Source organism: Bombus impatiens, unplaced genomic scaffold (assembly GCF_000188095.3).
Source record: "Bombus impatiens unplaced genomic scaffold, BIMP_2.2 scf_0166, whole genome shotgun sequence".
NCBI classification, from domain to species: domain Eukaryota; kingdom Metazoa; phylum Arthropoda; class Insecta; order Hymenoptera; family Apidae; genus Bombus; species Bombus impatiens.
In genome coordinates, this window is record NT_176585.1 from 300,566 (window position 1) to 325,012 (window position 24,447).

The 24,447-nt window shown below is 39.5% G+C and overlaps 1 protein-coding gene and 1 long non-coding RNA gene across 6 annotated transcripts in view; one reads left to right on the top strand and one right to left on the bottom strand.

Moving 5' to 3' along the window:
• The window catches only part of LOC100740132 (basement membrane-specific heparan sulfate proteoglycan core protein), a 180,890-nt gene that overhangs the window by 77,575 nt on the left and 78,868 nt on the right, over window positions 1–24,447 (bottom strand). For all 5 annotated transcript variants that reach the window (XM_024366012.2, XM_003487606.4, XM_024366013.2 and 2 more), the window contains exon 3: window positions 19,494–19,639. In XM_024366012.2, coding sequence (XP_024221780.1) covers window positions 19,494–19,639 — 146 coding nt within the window. The remainder of the gene's footprint in view (window positions 1–19,493; window positions 19,640–24,447) is intronic.
• The window catches only part of LOC105680443, a 32,167-nt gene continuing 27,986 nt past the window's right edge, over window positions 20,267–24,447 (top strand). Inside the window, exon 1 of the long non-coding RNA XR_001102107.3 lies at window positions 20,267–20,617. This is a non-coding gene — a long non-coding RNA (uncharacterized LOC105680443). The remainder of the gene's footprint in view (window positions 20,618–24,447) is intronic.

A 24,447-nucleotide genomic window follows, 5' to 3' on the forward strand; every position in this document is an offset into this window, starting at 1 on the left:
ACGAGATTCTTCCGAAGAAACCGGGGGAACTCGTTGCCGGATAAGAAGACAAAAAGCAAAGCCAATGCTAGCCGAGTCCGGAGCATCAAGAAATAAAGTTGAGCGTGCATAATTCGCTCTCTCGTGGTTTCCCCTTGGTGGAACATCACGCGGTATTTCCGGAGGCGCAGCTTTATTCACCCGCATACTTTTCTACACCAGTCATGGCCTATGTACAATATGTACATCGCGTAGTCACAGAGATCGAAGGTAGCTCTGCACGCCATCGGCTTCCGATGAGCAATAAAAGTGCATTATTTCAATAACCGAACCGATTCTTCCGAGCCAGCGGCCTCCGACGACAGGAAACAACATCCCCTGGAATCCGGCCAAACGGTAAAGAAATGCCGAAATCCCGTCTTCCCAATAATCGGATGTGTTCCTGCAGTGTTTCTGGCACAATGCAGTTATCCACTTCAATGAATTTATCCTCCTTCGACGACTTTTCTCTGCTCCTTAGTTGTTTCATCCTTTCACCCTCCATCTCCTTCTTCTTCTGTTCCCTCCATTTACCTCATCCGCGGGACCTGATTCCGTATTCTTCTCACTACGTCGCCTGGTCTTTCAATGTTCGTTTGGATTCGTCAGATTTTCAATTCGAAATACAAATTTCACTGGTAATACGTAGCAGAAGTTATGATCGTTGCTTCTGGAACGTAGAAACTCTGTTAGCTTCTCTCCGGTCCCTCTGGAGGTGTCTTCAAGTTTCTCAGTTAGCGGTTTTACAAATTCAACCGAGTATCTGAATGTTTTCATTGCCGAGTCAAGTTTTATGATCTCGAGACAAGTTGCAAAAGACAGCAATAAGCAGTCGCTCGAACTTGTCCAGTGGAAATACTTCTTTCGAGAGATTTGCTACGAAAGGTCTTTATTCGGCGAACCACCGGCTTCTCGCAACAGATACCAGCTTTGAATTCTCCGCAACTGGCGAACTTTCTGAATCAGCTTTTGCGGTTAATAATCACGAACACGTGATCGTTATGGGGGTTCAAATTAAATTTGCTTATCGCGAGGCAACGTAGTCCTGCGAGTTCCCATAGAAAACGGATCGGAAAAAGTGGATTTTACCGAGCGTAGAAACTTTCATACACACCCCATTGGCTATCGAGAATTCTACGTATCGTTGCATCTACTTGTCCCCTGTCCTCGTTCGGAAAACTTTGACCTCTTCCGTGGTCGGTATCAAAGTGGCTTAGTATCGATCTCGTGGTTCGTGACCGGCCTGCGAAGAATTTTCAACCGCGTCGCATTCCCCATTCGTAGACTCGTTCGTTTCTGAAACTAAAGTTGCGAGGGGGAAAAAAATCTGGGAAGAGGGTGAGTGAAACTGCAACGATGTCCAGCTTCGATCGAACTCGATTCGTATCAAATTAAAAATCAAGCGAACGTTCGAGGAAAAGTTGACGGCGACGAGTTTGTTCGCGCAAGCTCCTAGCGAATATTGAAAATGTTATTTCGCGTTGTCTGGATGTTGGGCTGCCTCCAACGCTCTCCAACTGCCCCACCTTTTTGCCTGCCTTTCCGATCGCGCTCCATCGACCCTCTCCTGATGGACTCCACGCTTTTTTCATCTCACTTTCTCGTTCCTTTCCCCTCTCTTCCTCCGATCCTTCTGTGCTGTCTCTACTGACTACCTCGAGCACTGGACATTTACACGCATCGACGAATTTCCGTTTTACATGTACGCTCGATCGATTCGCCCGTCAATCTCCACCCTTTTCCTCTTATCGTCCGCGACGCCCGTCACCGTTAATAATCGCGCGAACAATCTTCGTGGACGCGCGACTGATTTGCCAGCGAAAACTAACGCGAAGCAGACACTGCGGCTGCACGTTGCAACTGACAGACCAAACTAGAACGGACTGGACTCTTCACAGGGTGAATAAGTGAAGTTTCCTGATCGTGCATTCCTTTTGTACCCTTCTGTTCATTACGCGAGAGAGTGGCTTTAGCTTTCATACTTTTTGTATTTTATTCTTTTTATTTCGTATTACGATATTCTTGTAGGAGAAGACTTAATTTATCATTTTCTCCTACGTTCCATAATCTGCTTTGCTCCATTACTCTTAACTTTGTTCAAAGGTTTCGAATGCTTACAGGTTTCGTATCACTTAAGAATGTAAAAGAGGGAGAAGAATTTAGAATTTCCCTACCTTCTAAGGAAAGTTAGGGGAAATCAAAAAATTATGAAACTTTCAGTGCAATTCTGTGCATTTTTGGTGGTACAGTATAATTTTAAAAGACGAAATCGTCCTTGAAGCAAATTAATTCGTTAATTTCGAATTAATTGTGAAATTAGTAGATGATTTAAAACGAGCAGAATTGGAGAACTTTATAATTAAAAGCGAATGAACGTATCTAAATGATCAATTTGTAATTTTTCGTAAAAATTTACGAATTTAGAAGAGTGTGGTTCCGCGAACTTTAATATTTTTGTATTGTAGGAATGTTATGTTATAAGTTTATAGAAAACAGTATCAAAAATACAATATCGTTGCACTCACACGAAATCGAATATAATACCGCGTTTCGCGTATTCGTTTCTTAATAATTCTACGACACAACAACACAAAGAACTTCACACGACTACGATAAATTCAACTCTGACAGCATTTTCCATGCTCATTTTTCCCTTAACATACCTTGGTAACGCTCACAACACTCCTTGACAACATTAACATATCTTGACAACGCTAATAAACAATTACCCCTCACGCCACGTCCTACCCTGACGTCACACTATCCCACAGTATTATATATTTTTTCATGTCGTTTCCTTAATGCAAATGTCATACTTCAATTTCCAGTTTTAAATAGCGATCTGAAGATATTTGAAATTATATGTAACAGAAAGTGCAAAAGAACAAGTATCTTTTTGTAAAGTAAGAAAGGGTAACTGATATTCGAAACTTTTTCCAATAACGCCATATGTTTGCCAGTGGCATCCAATTGTCGTAAGTTCACGCCTCTTTAACCTTTAAATCGGGGTTTGGCCTAGCACGCCAGGTTTCAACAAGATCGTTATCCCTGAAATATCGAAAGTTTCTAAAGCTGGAGTTGCGCTTCTGTTAAACTTTCAAATTGCTTCCACCTTTATTAAAATCATATAGACCGTAATGAAGCTATCAATGAAGCTACCATAATCTACTAGCACCGACGGCGATCTTGAACGTAAAACGCAATTTTCTTCGACGCCTTCATTCTACTTTTCAGTTTTGCCATAATAATGAACTTATCAACCGATTTTCGAATTATCCATGAAAGAAACAAATGTAGCGTTTCAACGAAGATGTCACATATTTTATTTGCTTCATTTGAATTCGATTAAAATCCGTAGGAACGCGTTCAACAATTTCAATTGAAATTTAAATTGAAATCTAAATTGAAACCCAAACGATTAAACACAAAAATTTCAATTAAAATATTCAAAATCGAATTTACGTTCGAACCCAAACACGATCAGGCACAAGAGTTCGAATTCAAATATCCAAATTACAGTTTGAATTCACATTGAAATATTCGAGCTCGCGTTGAATCGTAATTTAGACGTATCCTGCACCGATTCTTCTCGATTCCCGCTTACCTATCATTTCCCATTCGATACCATGTATTTCCAACGCATATCTATTGTTACTAAACTTTTCAATTTTCCGACGAATTTATGACACAGCGAGCCACTCGCGAAGACACGATTCAATCTATGCTCCCCTCTCGCGTCTCGATTTTCTCAACAATATCGTTCCCAAGTGTCGTACAGCCGCGAATCGAATTTTGTCGATCTCTTGCCCCTCCTAGTAACAAATGTACGTACGGCTCAATAATGCGTTCCGAATCGTGGCCGAGCAAAAATGCCCAGAAGATCGAGTACAATGTCCACATTCCATTTTCAGGGATACACATCATGAATCAGGTCACGGATAACCCACGATCGACGAGAACGATCGAGAAATCGATCAGACGGTCACTGAACGTCGAGTTCTATCGTCTATATCGACGTCGAAACATTCGAATATCTCTTCCCTTGCTTCTCCCTTTTACTTTTTCCATTTTCACTGTTCACGCGCATCCAACCACACAGACAGATCCAGAACTTCTCCCGTGGATTTTTCTTCGAAGATCTAGGAGCGCAGGTGTCCCGCGGCGAGGATTCCCGAAGGAGATTTCCAACAGTCTAACGTTCGTATCGTTTCCACGGTGCGCGAGATTGCGTCGCTCACGGCCGTCTTTTTTCTTTCTTTGTTGGTCTGTTTTCGATTTCACCCTCTTCGCGACCCCATAATCTCTTCCTTTTCGGAGCGCCAGGGGATGATTCGCAGGACAGAATTGGAAAAGACAACCCGATGAGTCCTGGGAGCAATGAACGAGCCACCCGACGTGAGACCGGGGGAGTTTATAATCGAAGGAAGCTACGATTTCCAGATGTATTATGCTCGAAGCTGCGAAAATCTTCGAACTGGGAACGATTCGATAAAAGAATCTCGTATAACGAATTGCAAGAAATAAAAAGGATAAGCAAAAAGAATTCTCTAAACAAAACATTTAGTTAGAGTGAACCTAGACGTTTCAGTTTGCTAGATGTTTGATAGTTCGATTGATAGGTCAGTTTCGGTAAATGTTCCAGTTTCCTAGTTGTGTGATTTAGTAAAGCAAGATACGCCAAACTTTTTGCCTTGTCTATTTGCACCACCTGTCAACGGGGTTAGAAAAGCGGGCGGGATTCGAGTGTCCAGGCATCTCTCAACGAAATTGCTTCTTCCAAGCTTCCCTGGACACTTCGTAAATCTTCCCTTCCTGTTCTTCCACCCCAGGTTATTTTTTCACCCACGACCTAACTGGCCAATTAAGTGGAATCAGCGAAGAAACGAACGTTCACCCCTTTCCTCGTTGTTCGTTTCCGTCGATTCGTCGGAAGTGTTGACGGTACAGCAACGGGAATGCTCTCAACAGACGGAAGAGCTTACACGGAACACCGATAACAATTGGAAAACGGGTCAATAGACGCTCCCCTCTTTGCCCAAACTCTTCTTTTGCCTTCCTGCTTTTCTACGAATTTATTGCACCTACTCGAACTATTCGAACCTTCTTTCTACTTCCTGCTTCTCTCTCATATAAATACTTTTTATTCGCCCTGCTGTCTGGCGTTTAATTTCAAAGAAGAATTACATCCCCTTTATTTGCGCAATCGCGTGAATATTCGATGGCAAGGTCCGCCAGTCATACTGAAAAATAATAACCAGCAAGATTTTGCGTATACAGCCGCCATGATTTATCTGCACTCTCTGCCAGGACAGAACCCGGTTAGCCAAGACGTCACGCGGCCACAGAGTACAATTCATAACGCGGAATTGATAGTAAATTAAGGATTCAACGGACGGAATACGAGCGGACGGTAAAAGTTAAAGAAACAGGCCGAATCGATAAATCTTGCTTACGTAACACTCGAGAGGTCGAGGCGCTGGTTCGCTGGGTAAACGCGGGCCCGCGAATCCGCCGAAAGGAAAGCCACTTCCGGGGAAATAGTATTAAGTACTGCGCTGATCGTAAATAACGCGCGTCGCCGTAATAAATGAACACCGCCGCGTTATATCGTTAAACCGGCGGAAGATACGGCTGACATTAATCACCGGCGAATCAGTCACCATTGAAAAACCGTCTGCTGGAAGGGTAGTAGCTGCGGACGAATAAAAGAAAGCTACTTAATGTCATCAATCAACAGCATAAAAGGGAGTAACCAAAGCTATTGTTATGGTACGATATCGTTGTCGTATCTGATCGGCATTTGACACGTCAGCTGTTGATTTTCATTCATTCGTTCAATTTATCTGCGATCCCGTGTACCAATAAGTAATTTTTTCGGAAATTTCATTTTAATGTTATTTAGTAATTAAAAGAGAGTATTTTAGTATAACATACGTAGTTATCAATTTCTTTCAAAGATATAAGCTTTTTATGTGGCAAGTCATCGTCGAGTCTTATAAAAGGAAAGACCAACGATATACAATATATTTTTTTAAAGTATCCAAAAAATTGTTTGAATCAATTTATGATTGATTGACAAAGAATTTTTGAATTACTTCCATATAAAGAATAAAAAATATTTTCTTCTGGTCTTCGAAAAAGTTCAATACAAATTATTACGAAATTTCTGCTCCAATTTCCTGACTTGCAGTTAATGTTCTCCACGTTAAATCGATAAGCATACACACAGGAAATTCGTACCTATAACCTGAGACTGTATGTAACTCTACAATGTAAGCTAAAAGTTGTACGCAATAAACGTGTTAAAAACAACCTTCGTAAGATCTCAAAACATTGACAAAGAACTCGTAGGACAAGAAATTGAAAAAATTGTACGTGTCCAAGTTTCTAACCGGCTTTCCATTGTCGTAAATTAATAGGATCATTCACCAACGCGTATTGCGTTTCTGAATACGTATACCTGTTTTATAATAATACCTTGGTAACTTTACGAAAGTTGTCAGGTATAAGCGTCTCCGGGTTCTGAATGCAGTGGAACTCGTCATAAAACACCAAGTCCCAGGTTGCTAGCTAATTCAATATCGCAGCCCGATCAGAAGTTTATTTTACTCAAAGCCTCTTAAACATCCACACAAAACCTATCCAAGGGCTCGCAGCTGCGCAACCGTTTTCGAGTTAGCTTTAACGCGATTGAACTTCTCCGATTGTTTCCAGAGTTCTTACGACGCCTGGTGTACTCTACCCGCGGAAAAGTGTTGCCCGTGCACTTTGGCCCCCTTCCCTAGAGCCGAACCTTATTCACCAAAGGCAAACCCTTGGATCGGTTCAATTAACGAACAGAATGTGCTGACCCGTGACTTTCGAACGTTAATTAACTCTATGCGCCTAAGTTCTTCTTTCCGTGCCTTTGTTCTTCGCCACGGCTACCTAACGTTCTAGTTCTGGTACCTTGTTACTTTTCCTTCCCTCTCCTTTTTTATTTCCCTGTTTTTCTCCTTTTTTCTCAAACTATGGCAACACGAACCGAAATTTAAACGAGCCGATAGAGCCAACGGTGTACTTATTCATTTATCGACGACTAATGAGCTACGAGGTGGCAAAAGAGCTGCCAGATTTCGAGGCAACAACCGAATGTATGAGTTGCGGACCAGACTGCTGCAAAAATCAGTCGCTCCTGTGAAGTATTTAGGTAGTTTTCGTTGTACTGTTACGTATGATATCGGTGTTCCTTCTCTTACGTGATATTTTATTTACTATGCAGTAGTATACAAATCTACTTTCTATTTAATCAAAATGACTTTCTGTTTAATCTTTCACTTTTGAATGTTTAATATAAAATTTTATTATCTAACAGTTTCCTGATTTTTGCACCACTATTCGCATTATCGAATATTTTGTTAAATGAGTGGCTATTTCATAAAGATCTAATTGCCGCTATCCTTAAATTAATTCGTAAAAGGGCTTCACAGAAAGATATTGGAAATAATATTTTACACATAATATAAAATGTAATATTATATATATTATATGATATAAAATATTATTCTTCCAGCAAATGTGGATTAATTTTCCGCCACAGCACATGTTGGTTTTAACGGTCAATTCAGCGGCTGTCACATACTTGTAACAATAGCGTTTCACCATTGTTTGATGTATAAAATCACAGTTGAATTTGAAATTAAAGAAATAAATTTGAATTTGCGATCGGATTCAAGTTCGTTTCGGAAATTGCGAACAATTTGATGTTTTGTTTTATATTTTTTTCGGATCAATTCGTCAGAGTGTCAGATTTCTAAGGCTACAGAGTACAAAAGGGAATCCTCGTTTTTTTATTTTTCTTTTTACATTAGAGAGAAAACATTCGTCAGTTCGCAATTAATCTTGAACGGAATAAAACCGCTTGAACCCGACCAGTTCCGGTAGAAACGCTGGGAACGGATACTTACACGGATCCTCGACAGAGTTTCAACAGGAAAGAGAAAGAAGCAGAGACGAGCTTAAGGTTTTAATTTATAGCTGGCGGACCCACCCTTAATCTGGCAAATCTGTAGAGTGCCGTGTTACTCGTAAATAACCAAGGCAGAAAGTATTATTTTGTATGAAAAACAAACTGAAGACAAGAAATTAATACCTGTCCCTTTGTATCGCGAAATAAACCGTAGCAACTAATCCTTCTGTAATACTCTACACACCTGCGGAATTATAATATCTCGGGTTAGATACGTAAGAATGATACTTCGCTGTGTGGTTTTTTCAAATCCTTTTTCAATTTCAAACACAGATTGCATAAAACATTAAAGTTTAAAAGAAAACAAAAGAATCTAAATTTTTTATTCATTACGTTAACACAGTACCTTTCTAAATGAAATTCTCAGTAGCTTGAATTTATCTTTGCCTGTAGTGAAATTTAACTTTGACTTAAATTTTCAATGCACTTTTTTAATCCTCTTATATTTGATGCAGCGTATAGTATTACATTTTCACAAGTCATTCGCTAAATCTGTTTTTCGCAAAACTTGAGATAATTATGTACAACGCTCCAAATATATTTTGCACTTGACACTGTTACAGCAGCGATCAACTAAAGCTCGTTCGTGATAAAATCGTAAAGCAAGCGATTAATATACTGAATGAAGAAGACGTAGCTATTAAGCATAAAAATGAACATTTCCTCCGCTGTAAAGTCACGTTCTATTAACTCTTACGATCGTCACGATTTCGACTGGATGGCGTCAGTCTTACATCGAGTTTCCATTAAGAAAAGATTCTCGTATCTCTGTGGCTTGAATCCCGGCACAATGGCCGTATCATTAGACTAGCACCCGCAACAAAAGGATACGGATAGCGGATACGATTAGTCCAGCCTGGCTGCTTGATACCGGCTTTTCTTACCTAGTCAACCGGTATCGCGTAACATTTTACACAGCCGCAGTTGACAACAATACCCACAATCCTTTCTGCTTCTTGTCGTTTACCAGTTTCAGTTATATAAGATTCCTCTTTCTCCCTCGTCTTTTCTTTATACCATAGTGCATTAGGACGTGGTCGAAGCAGACGAACGATACAGCGGGAATGATAATGAGAAAAGTCGGAGATCAAGCGTAAATTTTATTTTTCTCGGAGAAATGTATCGTGAAGAACTCGGGGAATGAAAAAGAGCGAGCTCGTTTTGTTTCTAGCGAAGAACGTAGCATGCTATCGTGAAAATTTTTCAAGTATCCCAAGGCATTCTATGGCATCTCGTATATATTTTACGAGCGGCGCGCAATGAACATCGGCGAATCACCAACAATATAGTTCAACTTTTATTGTGCACCGTGTACGCGGAGTATGTAAAAATTGTTCAAACGTCAATCCTGAATCAAACGTTTCGCGTGAAATTGATGAATTGATATGCGAGGAAACGAACCAATGTCAAATTAATCCGCTTGGCAACTAAAATTCTTTTCCGTTGTATTGTGGATTAATTAATTGTTTAATGGACGAGGAAATATGCACGAAGGAGCCACTAATATTCTTTTATAACGCCGGAAAAGGTAATATTTCATAAATTATCGCGATACGTTCATTATCAAGACATCGTTAATTTTGTTTTATTAATGAATGGCCAACGTGTCTTTCAATGCGTATACCGATTCACTTTCTGTATCGTATATTCGTACATACGTTTACAGTCAGGCGCAAAAGTTTACATACACCTCCTTACATTTGGAATTGAATATTTTATCTGTTGGAATCAGATGCACATTTATAAAAATAACATTTGATCGTTCTATCTGTTAATTACAAACTTCTATAAATATCCTTCTTAATATTGATAACATTAACTATCTTCTAATTATTAATAATTCGTCCTAAATCTTTTACGAGTTTCATGTTTTTTCTTCATTCCTCCTGCAAACATTTTAACACTAACGAGGAAATACAAAATTATTGTACATCGTTGATATGTGAACGTAACTAGTTCTATAACCAAATAGAGTTTTGTAATTTTTTTTAATAAAATATACAGGATATATAATATTTATAAAATTTGTAATATGTTAGTAGACTCTCGTGACTGACTGTACCCAGCAACTCTGCAAGTAATTGAAATCTATCCAGATGAATACAACGAACGTATCAATCATTAACGAACATGGCTTCCATTATATTGTAAAAAGCAGATGCTGATAAAACGATTATTATTAAGACCCCATCATTTTACCCGAATAGAAGAGAGTGAACAAAGTGACGAACTCATTACGAGGAGAGTTACCTACTTCAAAAATTTTTCCTAATAGCCTCCCGCGTTCGCGAACGATGTCTCATAGACTCTCTCCTTTTTAGTCCCGGAGGCCACATTTTTAATAGTGCCCCCTCTTAAATTATGTCTGCGACCCGCTGATAAAAGCTGGAAGGCATTTTTAGCATCGACCGTCATCGACGCCTAGCATTCTCCGTCAGTTCTCATCCCCCTTCCATTTTTCTTTCACCCTCGACTCGAGCTTCCGCGTCTTTTTTTCTATGGCTCGTGTCGCAACTCTCCTCTTTCGATATCCACCAGCGAGGACGTAGCTCATTTTGCCCGGTTTAATAGATCACGCTACGACAGATTTGGTTTTTTACTCGAGATAATAATAATTTCTTTTTCAGGAAAAATAATTATCGGAATCCCATCGCCTTAGTCAACCATCCCTATTGATAAATTGCGCTTTTCTCTTTGTCTGCTAATCATAGAATTTTTTGTGTATTTGTGGTTCATAGACAGAGAGCAGCAAAGTTTCGAGAACGTTTCGAGGGAAAAGAATAATAACTTATATTACAAACAAAATAATTCAGACAATCGAATATGAGATTTTTCTTAAAAAAAAGTTTCTTAAGTCAACTCTCAGGAAAATTATATACCATTTTATGAATCTATATAATGAAAAACATCTTGTAACGTTTCGTACGTTCCAGCTTGTATATTTATTGCCTTTTTAAAATTTAATTTGTTCAAAGTTTATGATATGTAGCATGACATTGGAATGTTAATGAAAATTTAATCTTCTATCAATCGTACAATTTTCTATATATCCCCGATTCATAAACAGAGTGAATAGTAAAGTTTCGAGAATATTCTGAAGGAGAAAATAACTGGAAATGTTGAATGGGTTCGTTTCTTGGCGATAAATGTTTACGACAGCCAGCTTTGAAATTGGAGACTTTGTGATGTATTACGAATACAACTTGCAGTAGGAAAGTGGGTTATGATAGATTTAAAATTCTTAACGGCCAAATCAAAAACTCGTAGCGTCTCGGAGGAACGTGTAAAGAGCAGTTTTCAGGAAGAATTTGGAAGCGTTTCATTTTGTTAAGTCACAAGTTCCACGAAAGCCAGTGAAATAAGATTTGATTACGCTTTATCATTTATCCATGTTATTTCGTGCTGAATAAATAAGTACCGATAGAACGAAGGAAAAGGAAAGAAATGAAAGAAAGAAACTATTCAGTGCTCGTGAAATGGTTCGAAACGGGTGAATCTGAACGAGCTTTGGGCAATAAAAGGCTGAAAGAAAATAATTTTGTCGAGACTTCATCGTCCATGCGACGGAAAATGACTCCCTTCGCCTTTAACAGACAGCTCTCAGAATGGTTTGATAACTCGAGAAGTCTCGGTTCAAGATTACTCGAGTTAACGAAGCGTACCGTCGTTCGCCAAGTGTTTAAAGAAGTTTCGCATTTAAAGTCAATCTTCCGGCTATTTGTTACAACTGAAAAATACGTTTCTTTTTCATCTGCCCTAATGAACTTTCTGTGAATTCTTCAATTGTGCCAATAATAAGGCCAGGTGAAGCCTATCACACAATGACCGGTTTTCTTCAATGACTGAAGATTCAAATTCAAATGTTCCAATATCAAAATATTTCAATTTTCGAACCCTCAAATTCTCAAATTTAAATTGACTAGGATTCCTAAACCAATCCTTCACAGTTTATCAAATTTATTACGCAAGCTCTGCTATACGTGATTCCAAAGCGTCATTATTACACTGCGGATACTTATGCAAATTCATATTTTTATGAATATAATAAAAAAAAAAAAAATGGAATTTCAATATTTAATACATTTTCGCGTATTACGTACATCGTATTCATTTTTGCGTCTTGAACTTTCCTTAAACATCTAGAAACTTTCCAAACTTTCCTAAATGTAAAAAAATCGCCCAAAGTCAAAGGAACCTATTGTAGAATGGACGATTTCTTTTCATCAAGATCTAATCTCACAACTTTGTTTTATCTTCCAGGCTTGATAAAATTAGCACGTAGTACATGTACCTATCACCGTTGCAATTTGTCACATGTCAGATTTCAACAAAACAAGGGGGTTTGCTTATCATTCCGATCGAATCTCTAGCAAGGCAACATCATGCGTCCTTTCGAGTTCCATCGACAGGCTCGTTCTGCTCGTGTCTCCTTGATTCGCAACCGCAATAACCACGTCAATTCAATTCGTCCATAGAGTCGATAGAAACGGCAATAAAGCCACTTTGATCGACGAAATTTAGTCGATCACACCCACAATCAGTCTAAGCGTCAACCCGGTAATTTCTGTTAGATGCCGCACTTTGTCCAGCAGCTTTCGCGAATTCGTAATGGCCGCTTTTAGTTTTTTATCCGCGCTAAGCCGTCGTAAAGCTGATTGAAGAGAATCTCATAATAATGTTCGTATAAGGACGTAATTATGCGATTATGGATTATTTTCTTCGTACATTGTACTTCTCAACACCATTCGCTTTATAATCTATTTTATTGATGATTTTATATTCTATTTATATCTACATACGTTTGAAAGTATCTAAGATGCATTAATTAAACGTTTACAGTGTTCACAGAAATCCCGTCCCGATAAAATTTTACATTTTTGTGCTTTCTAATCATATTAGGTATTAACATTAAAAAATTTACAACAAATGGAATTCATCAGTTTGACTTGTTACTACTTGTTACTATCGTGCCTTTAACTTCATATTGCATCCTATATTTTATTGTCTGGTATCAATTCTACTGGAAAATACGATTTTGTTCGTCGATGAAGAGGAATTGTTAACTGCATTTACTCGGTTTTAATTGGGAATTATAATTCACGGCCTCTCGGCGATTACCCTCGGATTCTTTTAACTGCAAACGAAGAGGATTCTCACTATCCCAGTTTCCCGAAGAATCAAACAGCTAGCGGGGTCCTCGTGTCCGTTTCACCTCCGTCCACCGTAAATACAGATAAAGCTAATTGAGAGCAATCGTTTGACCGAGACGGACGGTACTCCTTTAATTCTCCGGATAGAAGATAAAAGCTTCTTCTCGATTGCGCCTCGTCATCCCCTGATCCCTTCCCCACAGTCTACTATGTTATTGTTCCAATCTCCACCCGCGTTCATTGCCCATGGTATTAGAAGAATCGTCGAACGATGACTGTACCTGCACATATATGTATCTCGTATATTAAAGGATACTAACACTCCTCGTGGTTTCTGGTCCTCGTTCGTCCTCCAATCCGCAAATATACGCTATTGAAAATGAACGGTGGCGTGCAAGTGGGCGTGTCTCGCGTGGTGCTCCTAGATGGACAGGATCCTCCGACCGCTGTGCAAACTCCGTAGGACAGAGGCTCGTAATCGAGAAAGACTAGGGGGACCGGTGAGCTTTCCTCGAGAGTCCAGAAATCCTCGAGAATGCCGTTCGTTCGCAAACACTCGTCCTAGGCGGGGATTAGGAAGGAAGAATCCCGTGTCTCTCAGTCGGCTCGCTGACGATTGCATTTCTCGGTTCTTCCAACAGAAATTGTTTCAATTCGACTCTCTGTCCCTTTAGTCGGAGAGCCGACGCGTCGATTACGAGATTAAATCGGACTTAGTCCACCCTTCCCCTCTTTTCCCCTTCCGCATCGTGGCGTTCTTCGATGTCCCGGCTTATTTCACCGGCGTGGAAAACAATTTCCTGGATTCACCGCAATTAAAAGTCGCTCGCCGCTTCTGCCAACTTCCTGCTTCCTCTACCTCGCAACGATCCCCGGATGGTGGCCACACCGAACCACCTTCTCGTCGATCGATCATCTTCGATTATTAATTAGCCCGGCTAATGATTCCAGGAGACACGAGAGCAGAGTGACGGGTAATTAAGAAGAAACGACGAGGAGACCTTTTTGCCACGGTTAGAGGGATTATGATAAAGCAGCCTGTCCAAAGATAACATCTGTCTGCTCGAAAGCTGCTGCCTCTCGTCCTTTTGCTCTCCTACATCCACCAGCGTGCTGACTTGCATTTTCTTTGTTCATTACTGACCGTGTCCGGCACACAGGTTGCAGGTGGCTCGCGGAAACTGGAAATTTTTTCCTGGCCGGATTGCGGCCAACAAAGCATATTCATTGTTTCATACTGGCTAGTTCTTCCCAGAGGAAGGCACTCCTCTGCTTCCTTTATTATTCATACTTCTTTCTTTTAATTAAACTTCGCGTGGAGCGTGTTATAAAAGACATTCCGTTTTTAGTAATATGAAAAGAATTTTTATGAACTTTAGGATGAGCGATAATTTGAAAATATTTTTAGATCGTGTTTAATGAACAATGGTCGAAGATAGTTTTGGACAATGACATACGCACTACTGCAATTAACCTGTTAATGTCTTTAGTTAGCGTTTCGATAGAAGAGGCGAAACCCGCTTTATGCGAGCGACAGCGATCGATTAATTTGTTCATTGAACTTTAATGAACGTAACCATAGTGCTAATAAGATATCTACTGCAAACGGTTCGTCTCCAACACAGGGTACATTACGCCCGTCCGAGATGATTGAAACTTCTTGGATCGGCCTCGCTGTAATTGGTATTTCGTATAATTAGTTGTCGTCGATTAGATTTACCTCTCTAAAACGTTGCCCTGGCTGTGTAAATATTTCAATGCACATATGATCTCTTTAAATATTCTCCACAAATCCATCTCGACCAAACAGAATTTTTTATTCACATTGCAAACTCTCCTTATGTATAACAATGCCAGGAACAAGTAAATATATTCGAAGACAATTATTTCACCCTAAAGTCGTGCACGGCGTGTGATCGATGACAAACAGAAGAAACTCCACGGGCATCCGTGCTGAACAGCTGACACAAAACAACCGGTCGTCGTACTTCAACCCAATTTCCCCGGCAACTCCTTCATCTCAATTAACTACGCCCTTGTCGTCTACGCCAATTTACCATTTCCAACGAGCTAGCAAGAGCTGTCTGTCCTTCGTTAAACTACGATTCACCTGACTGAATATGCCATCCTAACTAATTCCTCGACATTTCGTTCCACGACTATTCGTTCCACGATTATTCGTTTCGCTCTTATGATTTACTCCGTGTCGTTACGCCATGTTCCATAGATTCTTCGTGCTGACATTTGTATCCTACATCATCGATGCCATTATGTCAATTGACGTTATCAGCAATGCCTATCTCTGCCGGAATCACTTGGAGGATTCACTATCTCGTTTATCGCGGGTGTGCGCATACAAATATACCTGTGTTACACACGCACACGGCTGCAAACACGTGCAACATTTCATTCGACGGCGTAGCTACCCCTACCAGCCCTCGGAAACCGGGTACACTGAACGTGGACCCCTTGTCGCTAGACACTGCATCCGTATCTTCGTGTGTACGTATCAAGCGACGCCCAATAAATCCACGGTTTAATTAAACTAAGTTTAAACGGATCCCTCCTGCCCCTGGTATAAAGCAGTTATATGTATTACGTTCCTGATCCGCCGCTAAATCAATTATCGGAGTTACACAAGCGCCAGGGAGTGTCACGTGACTACACTTCGTCTCGGATGCCTCGATAAACCGTCTGACTTTTTATTACAAAACTGATTTTGATAATTACATAGGAACATATTTCGTCGATTTTATTGATTTTCTTATTCAGGTCAACATTCAGAGTAATATCGTTTATAAGTTTCAGATTCGCAGATACATATAAAAGTATCTTTTATATCATGTAATATATCTTTTAGGTTTAAATTCAAGTTTGACGTAGGCTTTGAGTTAAGTTTAGATTAGATAATAAATAGAAAAAAAAAGAAATTGCAATCTATATGTGATTTTATGGTAATTATATAAAAATTGTAGAAAAAAGGCATGACAACTGGACATTTCAGTGGAATTTCATATTTGTTTTAAAGTTCACCAATATAACTATGCCGATTGAATGTCATCACAATGCTAGTGAAGTTTCAACATGTTTCATAGAACACAGTGTACTCGTAAAAGATTCTAATACTTTCTCTAACCGTTATAATTACTCTGATTTTTATTTACAAATGCATTCGTCTAATGCTCGAAATATTTCCGTAGAACGCGTATTTTTTCGTTTTCCTTCGAAAATATCGTTTGGACAGTGAATTAACGTTCCCAGGTCGTTCAAAACGCCGAAACGTTTACGTTCTATCGATCGATCGTGTGTGTTCCTGTGTTCGTTAACGCGACGGACAGGAAAGATAATGTTTTGCGAACGATCGAACTGTTTCCAATAGAAAACAAGTCGATGAATATGCGTAGCGAACGATTGATTAAGCGGGGAAAAAGCGAACCGACTAGATAGAATAATTAAATGGTCACTCTTGCCACGCGCATCACGAATTCCTTCTGCGGACTAGCATCACGCTGGTGTACATCGTACACGATTAAGCCTAAGCCATTCGAACTATTTGCGCCGGTACATGCGATGGGAAGGGCTCGATTAAACAGATCACTTCCGTGGAGCCGGCACGTTACAATCGTGCTGCTGCCCTCCGGTTGCAAACGAGATGCAACCCCCTCCACTATTTTTCTTCACGAAGGAGAGAACAGTGATCTAGCGCGAAGCAACAGTTTTCCAGGAGAATTTTAAGAAGCCCATATATCACCGTATCAAACCTACTGCATTATTCAGGCTAATATATAACCCTAATAAGTACCGAATAGATTTCACTCGACAATTCGCGGTGTTACTAATGCACCTTAAACACGATGCAGAATAAATAGAAGTACGGTTACTTGGAAGAAAAGTGTACGTGAAAATAGAGTAAAAAGAGAATAACGCCCTTCGTGAATTACAGAAAGCGGTTTACCACTTAATGAGGAAGAAACAACATGAAATTATGTAGTTTTTAATAAAATTAATTAATGTATACGATCGTGCAGTGAGGCAATAAATTGAACGGCGTGGTAAGCATGGAAAAAGAACCGGAGGATAAAAAAATCTCGACTGCGTGAAAGGTATTTAAGCAAAAATGTAAAGCATCTGTACTCCTTCTTATCATCTAAGGAATGATTTTATTTCATTCGAAACTGATCACTAAGTATTATCATTCTATACCTCATATTACGGATATTTATGAATTTACGAGAATTTTAAATACTCAAATATGTACAGAATGTGCAAAGGTTAAATATTCAAAGTAAACTATAAAGCTCTTTTCCTTTACTTGTATTCAGAAAAATATAAATTTTTGCATAAAATTCGATAGTATAATCCAAAATATTCGGTTTTGCACCGGCTGTATCATTTAACTCATTCTTCAATACACAGCGATGGACGTATAAATAGACAAATGTTCACTCGTATATTCGACCAATTATGTTAAAAATATTTCTATTTTTTCTACTATAGAGGATTTAAACATAAACTTGTACTACTATATTTTGCATGACAATTAAAAACTAAATTAAGTTGAATTTAATATAACTTTCCTTATTTACGTACTATAACATTTTTAAAATTTCCAAAAATTACATAATCCTCTACCCGACTAAAAATTCCTAATTCACTATTTAACATATATTCTTTGATCTTTGTTCATCTCCGTAACCTCTACATTTGCGTTCGCCGCACACGCTTCTACATCTCATGTATGCATACAGTACGCCAAGTATTGATAGAGAGAAAGGGGCTTGGCTCTGTAACCACTTGGTTGAGAATACCTGATCGGTTCATTTGCCGCTGGCGAAGGTACAGTCACCCTGTGATCACTTGGCAATCCTAGTCTAACCTGCACTTGCTTCTTCCGCTACTAGAGACTCTCCTGTCCAGCAATTAAAGACAGTGCTTGAGCAGCACGGGCTAAAGACAGACACGCCGCTATTGACAAGTACAGGGAAGCATGTATGTATTTACGTGCATACACGGACGTCGAGTATTCAGCACAGATTCGAGAATGCGAGTCAAGGAGAAGAAGAGATTTAAGGGCTGTCTTTCTTGCTGCTAACCCGATGGACGTTTAGTGACGCGTTAAAGTAGACTCGAGTTGAACACGTGATGTCAAAGAGACATCGGTCGTAGTGAACATCGTATAAAAGCGGAACGCGATAGTCTTTGGCTGATGGATTCGCCCTGTAGTGTAAGGTAATTGAATTCACGACGACCGCTATCGAAAGAAAGGTGATTTTTATTGTCGGAACGTCGTTCACGAGCATCGAAAGAAGGCAATAGGATTTATAGTTTATAGCGATAGCGGCCGTGGCAACAAATGACGATTTTTATCTATCAAACTTTCTTTTCTATCGATGAAATTATACAGTACGGACGATACTTGATTTCGCTGAATCAAGACTAACTTACAGCGTCCACAATTAGAAACGAGGTGTGTCTATTATCTTAATTTCCCCTAATTTCTGCGATGATTAATAATTCACGCGAATCTCATGAACCGTGAGCAGGTGACCGGAAAATGTAGCAACAATATGCGTGTACGCGGCAATAAGTAAATATTACACAATCTCCACGGACGTGAGTCCGGGACGAAAGCTAGTCATTACGCATATTGATACAGTTTATAGGTACGTATGCTAATGAATAAATACCAATAATTATGCGAAGATTTTGGTTCGCTGTTGTTCCTACCGATTTTAACAGTTCTCCCTCCGGCATTTAATGAACTGTATTGTGTTAGAAAATTATTGGTACCGGCTCGTTAAAGTTTGGCCGATCCTATCGGACCTTTCTCGTCCCGCCTAAAATTATTCCCGATTGTATTTATACAATTATTGTAAACGTTCCTGATGTACGGATTACGCAAAGGAAAAATACAACTGTATACAATCAGCCAACCGTAGTGAGTATATTGATTCATGAAATTAGTCGATAAATGAAATACCATGAAATATAAATGAAAATGTTCCCCTTCTCTTATTTTCTCTAACGATTTCGAAATGTTTTTGACGATAAACGATAAACGTTTATCTACTAGTTTTTCCGCGAATATTATCGAATAACAGGAATATCCCGGAAAAAGTGATTCATTAAGCTGGCTATTTTATATGATTTGCTCAGATGATTTATGCAGCATCAATGTGTCACGAAAAAATAACGATTCGCTTGATTTATATCGAAAAATTGTATGATCCGCGATCATCGGTAGATAAATATTTACATAGACAGCCCCAGAATGGTGGACGCTATAATATCCTTTAGAAAAATAAGTCGTCACTTACTACTCTGTCTCCAGGATGCTTCACGAAGCAATTCAATTCCGCTGTTTGACCAACGATGGCAGTAACATTTCGTGGGGCGATGTCGTCGAAATCTGGCTTGTTCAAAGGTTTACTTCCGGCGACCACGCTCGCCAAGCTGGATCCACCTGCAAAGAGTATGGACAATACCATTAAGGAAATTATCTTTTCGTTGAATCTATTCTTCTTTATTCTAAAGATTCGGAGGGAATTCTATTGATTATTAGGTAATTGCTAAAACTTTCAAGGTTTATTATCTCACTGGGAAAAACTGATACGTACGTGTAGATACAAACGAACTTCGTATCGGAAAGATTAACTCGGATGTTGTTCCATAAACGAACGCTGTTTATCGATCGTTATGTTACATAGCAATTTCCGGTAACAGTTTTTGCTGTTAATATATCAGTGTGTGTTCCTTGCATCGTAAACGACACATACATCATATCGCGTCAAAATCAAACTACGTTAGCAAAGTACGTAATATGTGTGTATGTACGCAGTATGTTTTTTCGAGAGCATTCGTTCCGCCATATTGTATATTGATTCAATTGTATATTGAATATCTATACACTCGCGGTATCTTGATGCGATAATTTTTGCGAAAAACTTACCATAATTTCGATCGTTTCCACTGCATTCTCCCTAACTTCTTCCGTAGAAACGTCAATTAAAGTAGGCACTACACTACGCAATCGTTATTGCACGCGACCGACAACTAATACTACGCGCGAACGAGCGAAGAGGTTCATACCGAAGAGGTTGATTGCGCCGCACAGTGAAACCGGCAACTGAAGACGATTTGCGACGTGAAACCCACATTCGTTGTATATTTACAATTTTTTCTCGCGAACAGAATCTAGCCGCGCTAAATGTAAACATACCGAGGCCGAGACACGTTTAGTAATGACGATAGTTATACCTTGGCGTACCAGATGGCGTGTCGCGAGAAACATCCAAGGATGTATGTATGTATGAGTATATTCTTACCTATAATACTTGTGTATTCACATATATTGTAGTTTTAATCGAACTCTTTCAAAATGGTGACGTGGTATTTACACAGCTCAGCTAAAATCGAAGTGAAGTGCAACATATTATCGGAGGTAAGTAAATAAATTTGTAATTAAAGCACACAAGTTATTTAATAAACAACGATATTCAACTGGAACATTGATTAGCCTTTTTTACACGTAGTATTGATCTCATGATTCAATCGTCGAATATCTAAGTGTATGGTTATAATACTGTGATATGCAAACTATTCTTTTATGGTGAATTATTATTTTTCTATAATCCTTACGAATAATTTTACCAACATTTATTGCATCAATATCTTAGATCGCTATCTTGCACGAATATAAAATTCTGCTCGATCGTTCGTTTTTATTTCGATAATATAGTATGATTGTTACATTCCGTATCAAAGTAGCAAGTATTTTAATATTTATTAAGAGAGGCGTATTTATATTAGGTGCATCACCTAGAAATCGCAATAAATATTCCGAGAGCATAAAATTTCGCAGTTATACGAACGCAAACGGTGAAATTTTCCCGCAGAAGCGCATAAATAATGGAGAAATCTATTCTTATTTAACAAGGCGTCGCGGCAACAGAGGAGCGTGAGTATTTCTCGCAAAGTCAAAGTAAGTTGGATGAATATGGAAACTCTTCGAGCTTTACGTTCAAACGAGGTTAGACGATGCAGCTGCTTTGCAACATCAAAAGTTCTACCTCTTGAGTGAGCTGGTTGTTGCCGACTCGCTTTCTACCAACAGAAATGTATACACACACAAATGCACACACTGACGCGCACGCGGGTAATTCTAATAAGCACTTGATTAAGGATGAACTTCCAGCAATACTAATGCGTCACGGTATTGTGTATGGCCGTGGTACGCAATCACGGTTAACGTTCATGAAATACCGTGTTAGTTGCACCAGGACAGCCCATCGTCTTCTTCTTTGATCCACCGTTAATGCAAATAGTTCGCCAACTAATAATTTCGAGAATGCCTGGCTTCCCTGTGGCATGCTTCCATCCCTGCTTCGCCCTTAGCCTCACTGACCTTCGATTTAGGTACACGAAAACGGACTCTATCGTAATTTCATCATGAATGCAACAGTGAAAATAATATAACAGTACGATCTTGTATAATAGGTAATTTGTCAACTAATCATTTAGTATAAATACCTCTTTTACAAGTTTGTAATTTTTTATGCTATTTTTTGTCAAATAGGTCAGATAATGTATATTTTGCAAAATTTAATTTTAGAATTTGATTCATTTCATTATCAAGCTTGTCACTGTTATGCAAGGGTATTTATTAATATTTGTAATTTGAAACCTGTGGCTTGTAAAATTTTATTAATAACACTGGTACAATTGCGTGAAAAGGCTCTCATGTGAGAAGTAAATTATTTCAACCTACAGATACAACCAGTTATAAAAGTTTACATGTACCACTTTTTGAGATATCATGAAAATGATGTCAATATTGTTTTAACAATATCTTTAATATTAAACATTCTATTAATTAAACTCAGATATGTACTTTAAATTTTGAAAATAATTTTACAATTTATTTGACATTGACAAAATTAAAGATTGAGTAATTACTGGTGTAATTTCGTTTCATAAATTCTGCGACTTAAATGTCTCGTGTTCCTTTAATTCTTCCCGGAAATACGTTAATATACTGAGCAAATACAAAGCCACTTTATGCAGCCATGAAAATGTACACGGTTCTCTGGCGAAATAAAATAATTTGACCTACATAAAACTCAGGTTATATGCAGACTTTTGTCACTGGTTGTACTTGATCTCCGATCAACATAATTTATGCTTCGCATTATGATGACGTTTATCTCGCTAACCACTTCATTATACACCAGATCAACGTGATTTGGGCGTGAATGAAGTTTCGTTCTTGGTCGGATTAAATAAACGCGTATGATATATAGCTACCGTGTCATAATGGCGCAACAGTCACTTTCACCGATCCTTTCCATCTCGGATTTATTATTGGAGTTTGCCAAATGATATATACCGAAGAAAGAAAAACATTCTCATAACTCAACAACCATCCAACGATTTCAGGGGTCACAAATGGTGACTATTATCTTTCCGCCGAATTAGGTTACGCTGTAGCTGATTTATATGAATCACTCGATTCGCCATTAACCAGGATTTCGTCGAACGCAGAGATGAGGGAATCGCCATTAACATAATCCCGTGAGAGTGGGTGGAAACGGTGGAAAAACGGCGCTGTGTCGAACGAGGCTCGAAACGGTCGACGGGGGTTGAGGGTGCGTTGAACGCGAACGGAAAGAGTGAGACAGAGCTATGGCGCTCGATAAAATTTCCCATTGTGTTCCACGGGTAAAATGGGATTTCGTCGGGGCAGAAATTGAAATTGTTACAAGGCAGACGCGAAATTGTTGGAAATCGCTCAACGATATCCCAGACGATATTGATATGCGTTCCGGGGAAGGAAGGAGTAACGGAAGGGATTGGCAGCCGATAACGAAGCGTCGACTAGTTGTCGTGAAATTAATTTACCGTCACGACCGTCCATCCCTCGCCATGGTCATGGTTGTTCGCTACTATCACGGAACAGTCGATTTAATGGTGTCCCGTGGCAGGCCGATGAAATGGAAAACCTGTAAGCGTCCGGCGAAACGAATGTCGATGGGACGCGCTATTGAGCACCACGAGGAGAAATTTTGCTCCGCACACGCGGAAATGGACCAAAAAGAGTGACTATCGATCGGATTCCTGCGCCAGGGAATACTTGGGAAGATCGTCGATATATCAGAACTTGACGTACGAACCAGACATAGAGATATCTTAAAAATTCCAGAAATTTTAGTTTTATCTGTCTTCTCTCCTTCTCTCACTCTCTTCCACTCTTTCTATCTCAGATTGAACTAACATGAGAACCGACAAATTTATGTAAAAAGAGGCGTTGGATTAATTTGTCTAATAATCTGCGGTGCCAATAACTTATGCACGGTAGCGCCTTTTTACCTTAACATGTTCGTATTGCGGTCCGCCATTTTTAATTTCAAGGTGAACGAATAAACACACGTCTGATCCGGGAGAACTATCGCTGATTCTCGAAATAGGAAGTTATGAACGAACGAAGAAACGAGCCGGGACGATACGCGAGAAATATTCTTTACGCGTTCCTCCATGGTGCGTTTATTCAAATTTATTCAAATTTGAATTTATGCGGGCAGTATCTGCCACGTAGCACGCGTATGAATGCCGTCGATTTAAATACAGCCAGGAAAATCCGGAGAATTTTTCCAAGGATACTATATGGCAATCTTGCTCTACTGGTTATTCTCGATTTTTCTCTGCCCACAGAAACGATAAACAAGGAAACTGTGTTTTAAACAAACGTGTTCCACAGGGTCCACCGCAATCTCTGACCGTTTGGTGATTCTCCAAATTTCGGTGGCTTCTAGTCACAGCACGTACGTTCAGTTATTTGATCTTCCCCTTAGATTCGAAGTTGGCCAAAAGCACGGCCAGCGATACCTTTCGACCCGCTCCTATCGTTTACCTCGTCCGTGAATTTAGAGTCGTCCCGGAAATGAACGGGGAAGAAGCGGGCTAGAATGGAAAAAGAGGGACGGGAGAAAGGAGGAGGGTGGTCTGAAGTAATCAAAGGAACAACGGAAAGCCTCGTACCGTACCGCGTCGCGTGGTGAAGCAAGAGGAAAAAAAAGCGCAGTGAAATTATGGTGTAATACCAGTCAGCGTACGTATTCTGCTCTGACACGCAAACCGACCCCTTAAATTCGTCGGTTCCTTCGTCCGTGTTCGTGCCTTGTAATTTCAATGGAATGCATCACACAGAGATAAGAAATCGTAATTGAAGCTCTGAACAATGCTCGCCTGCAATCTGACGTAGGAAAAATCGACGAA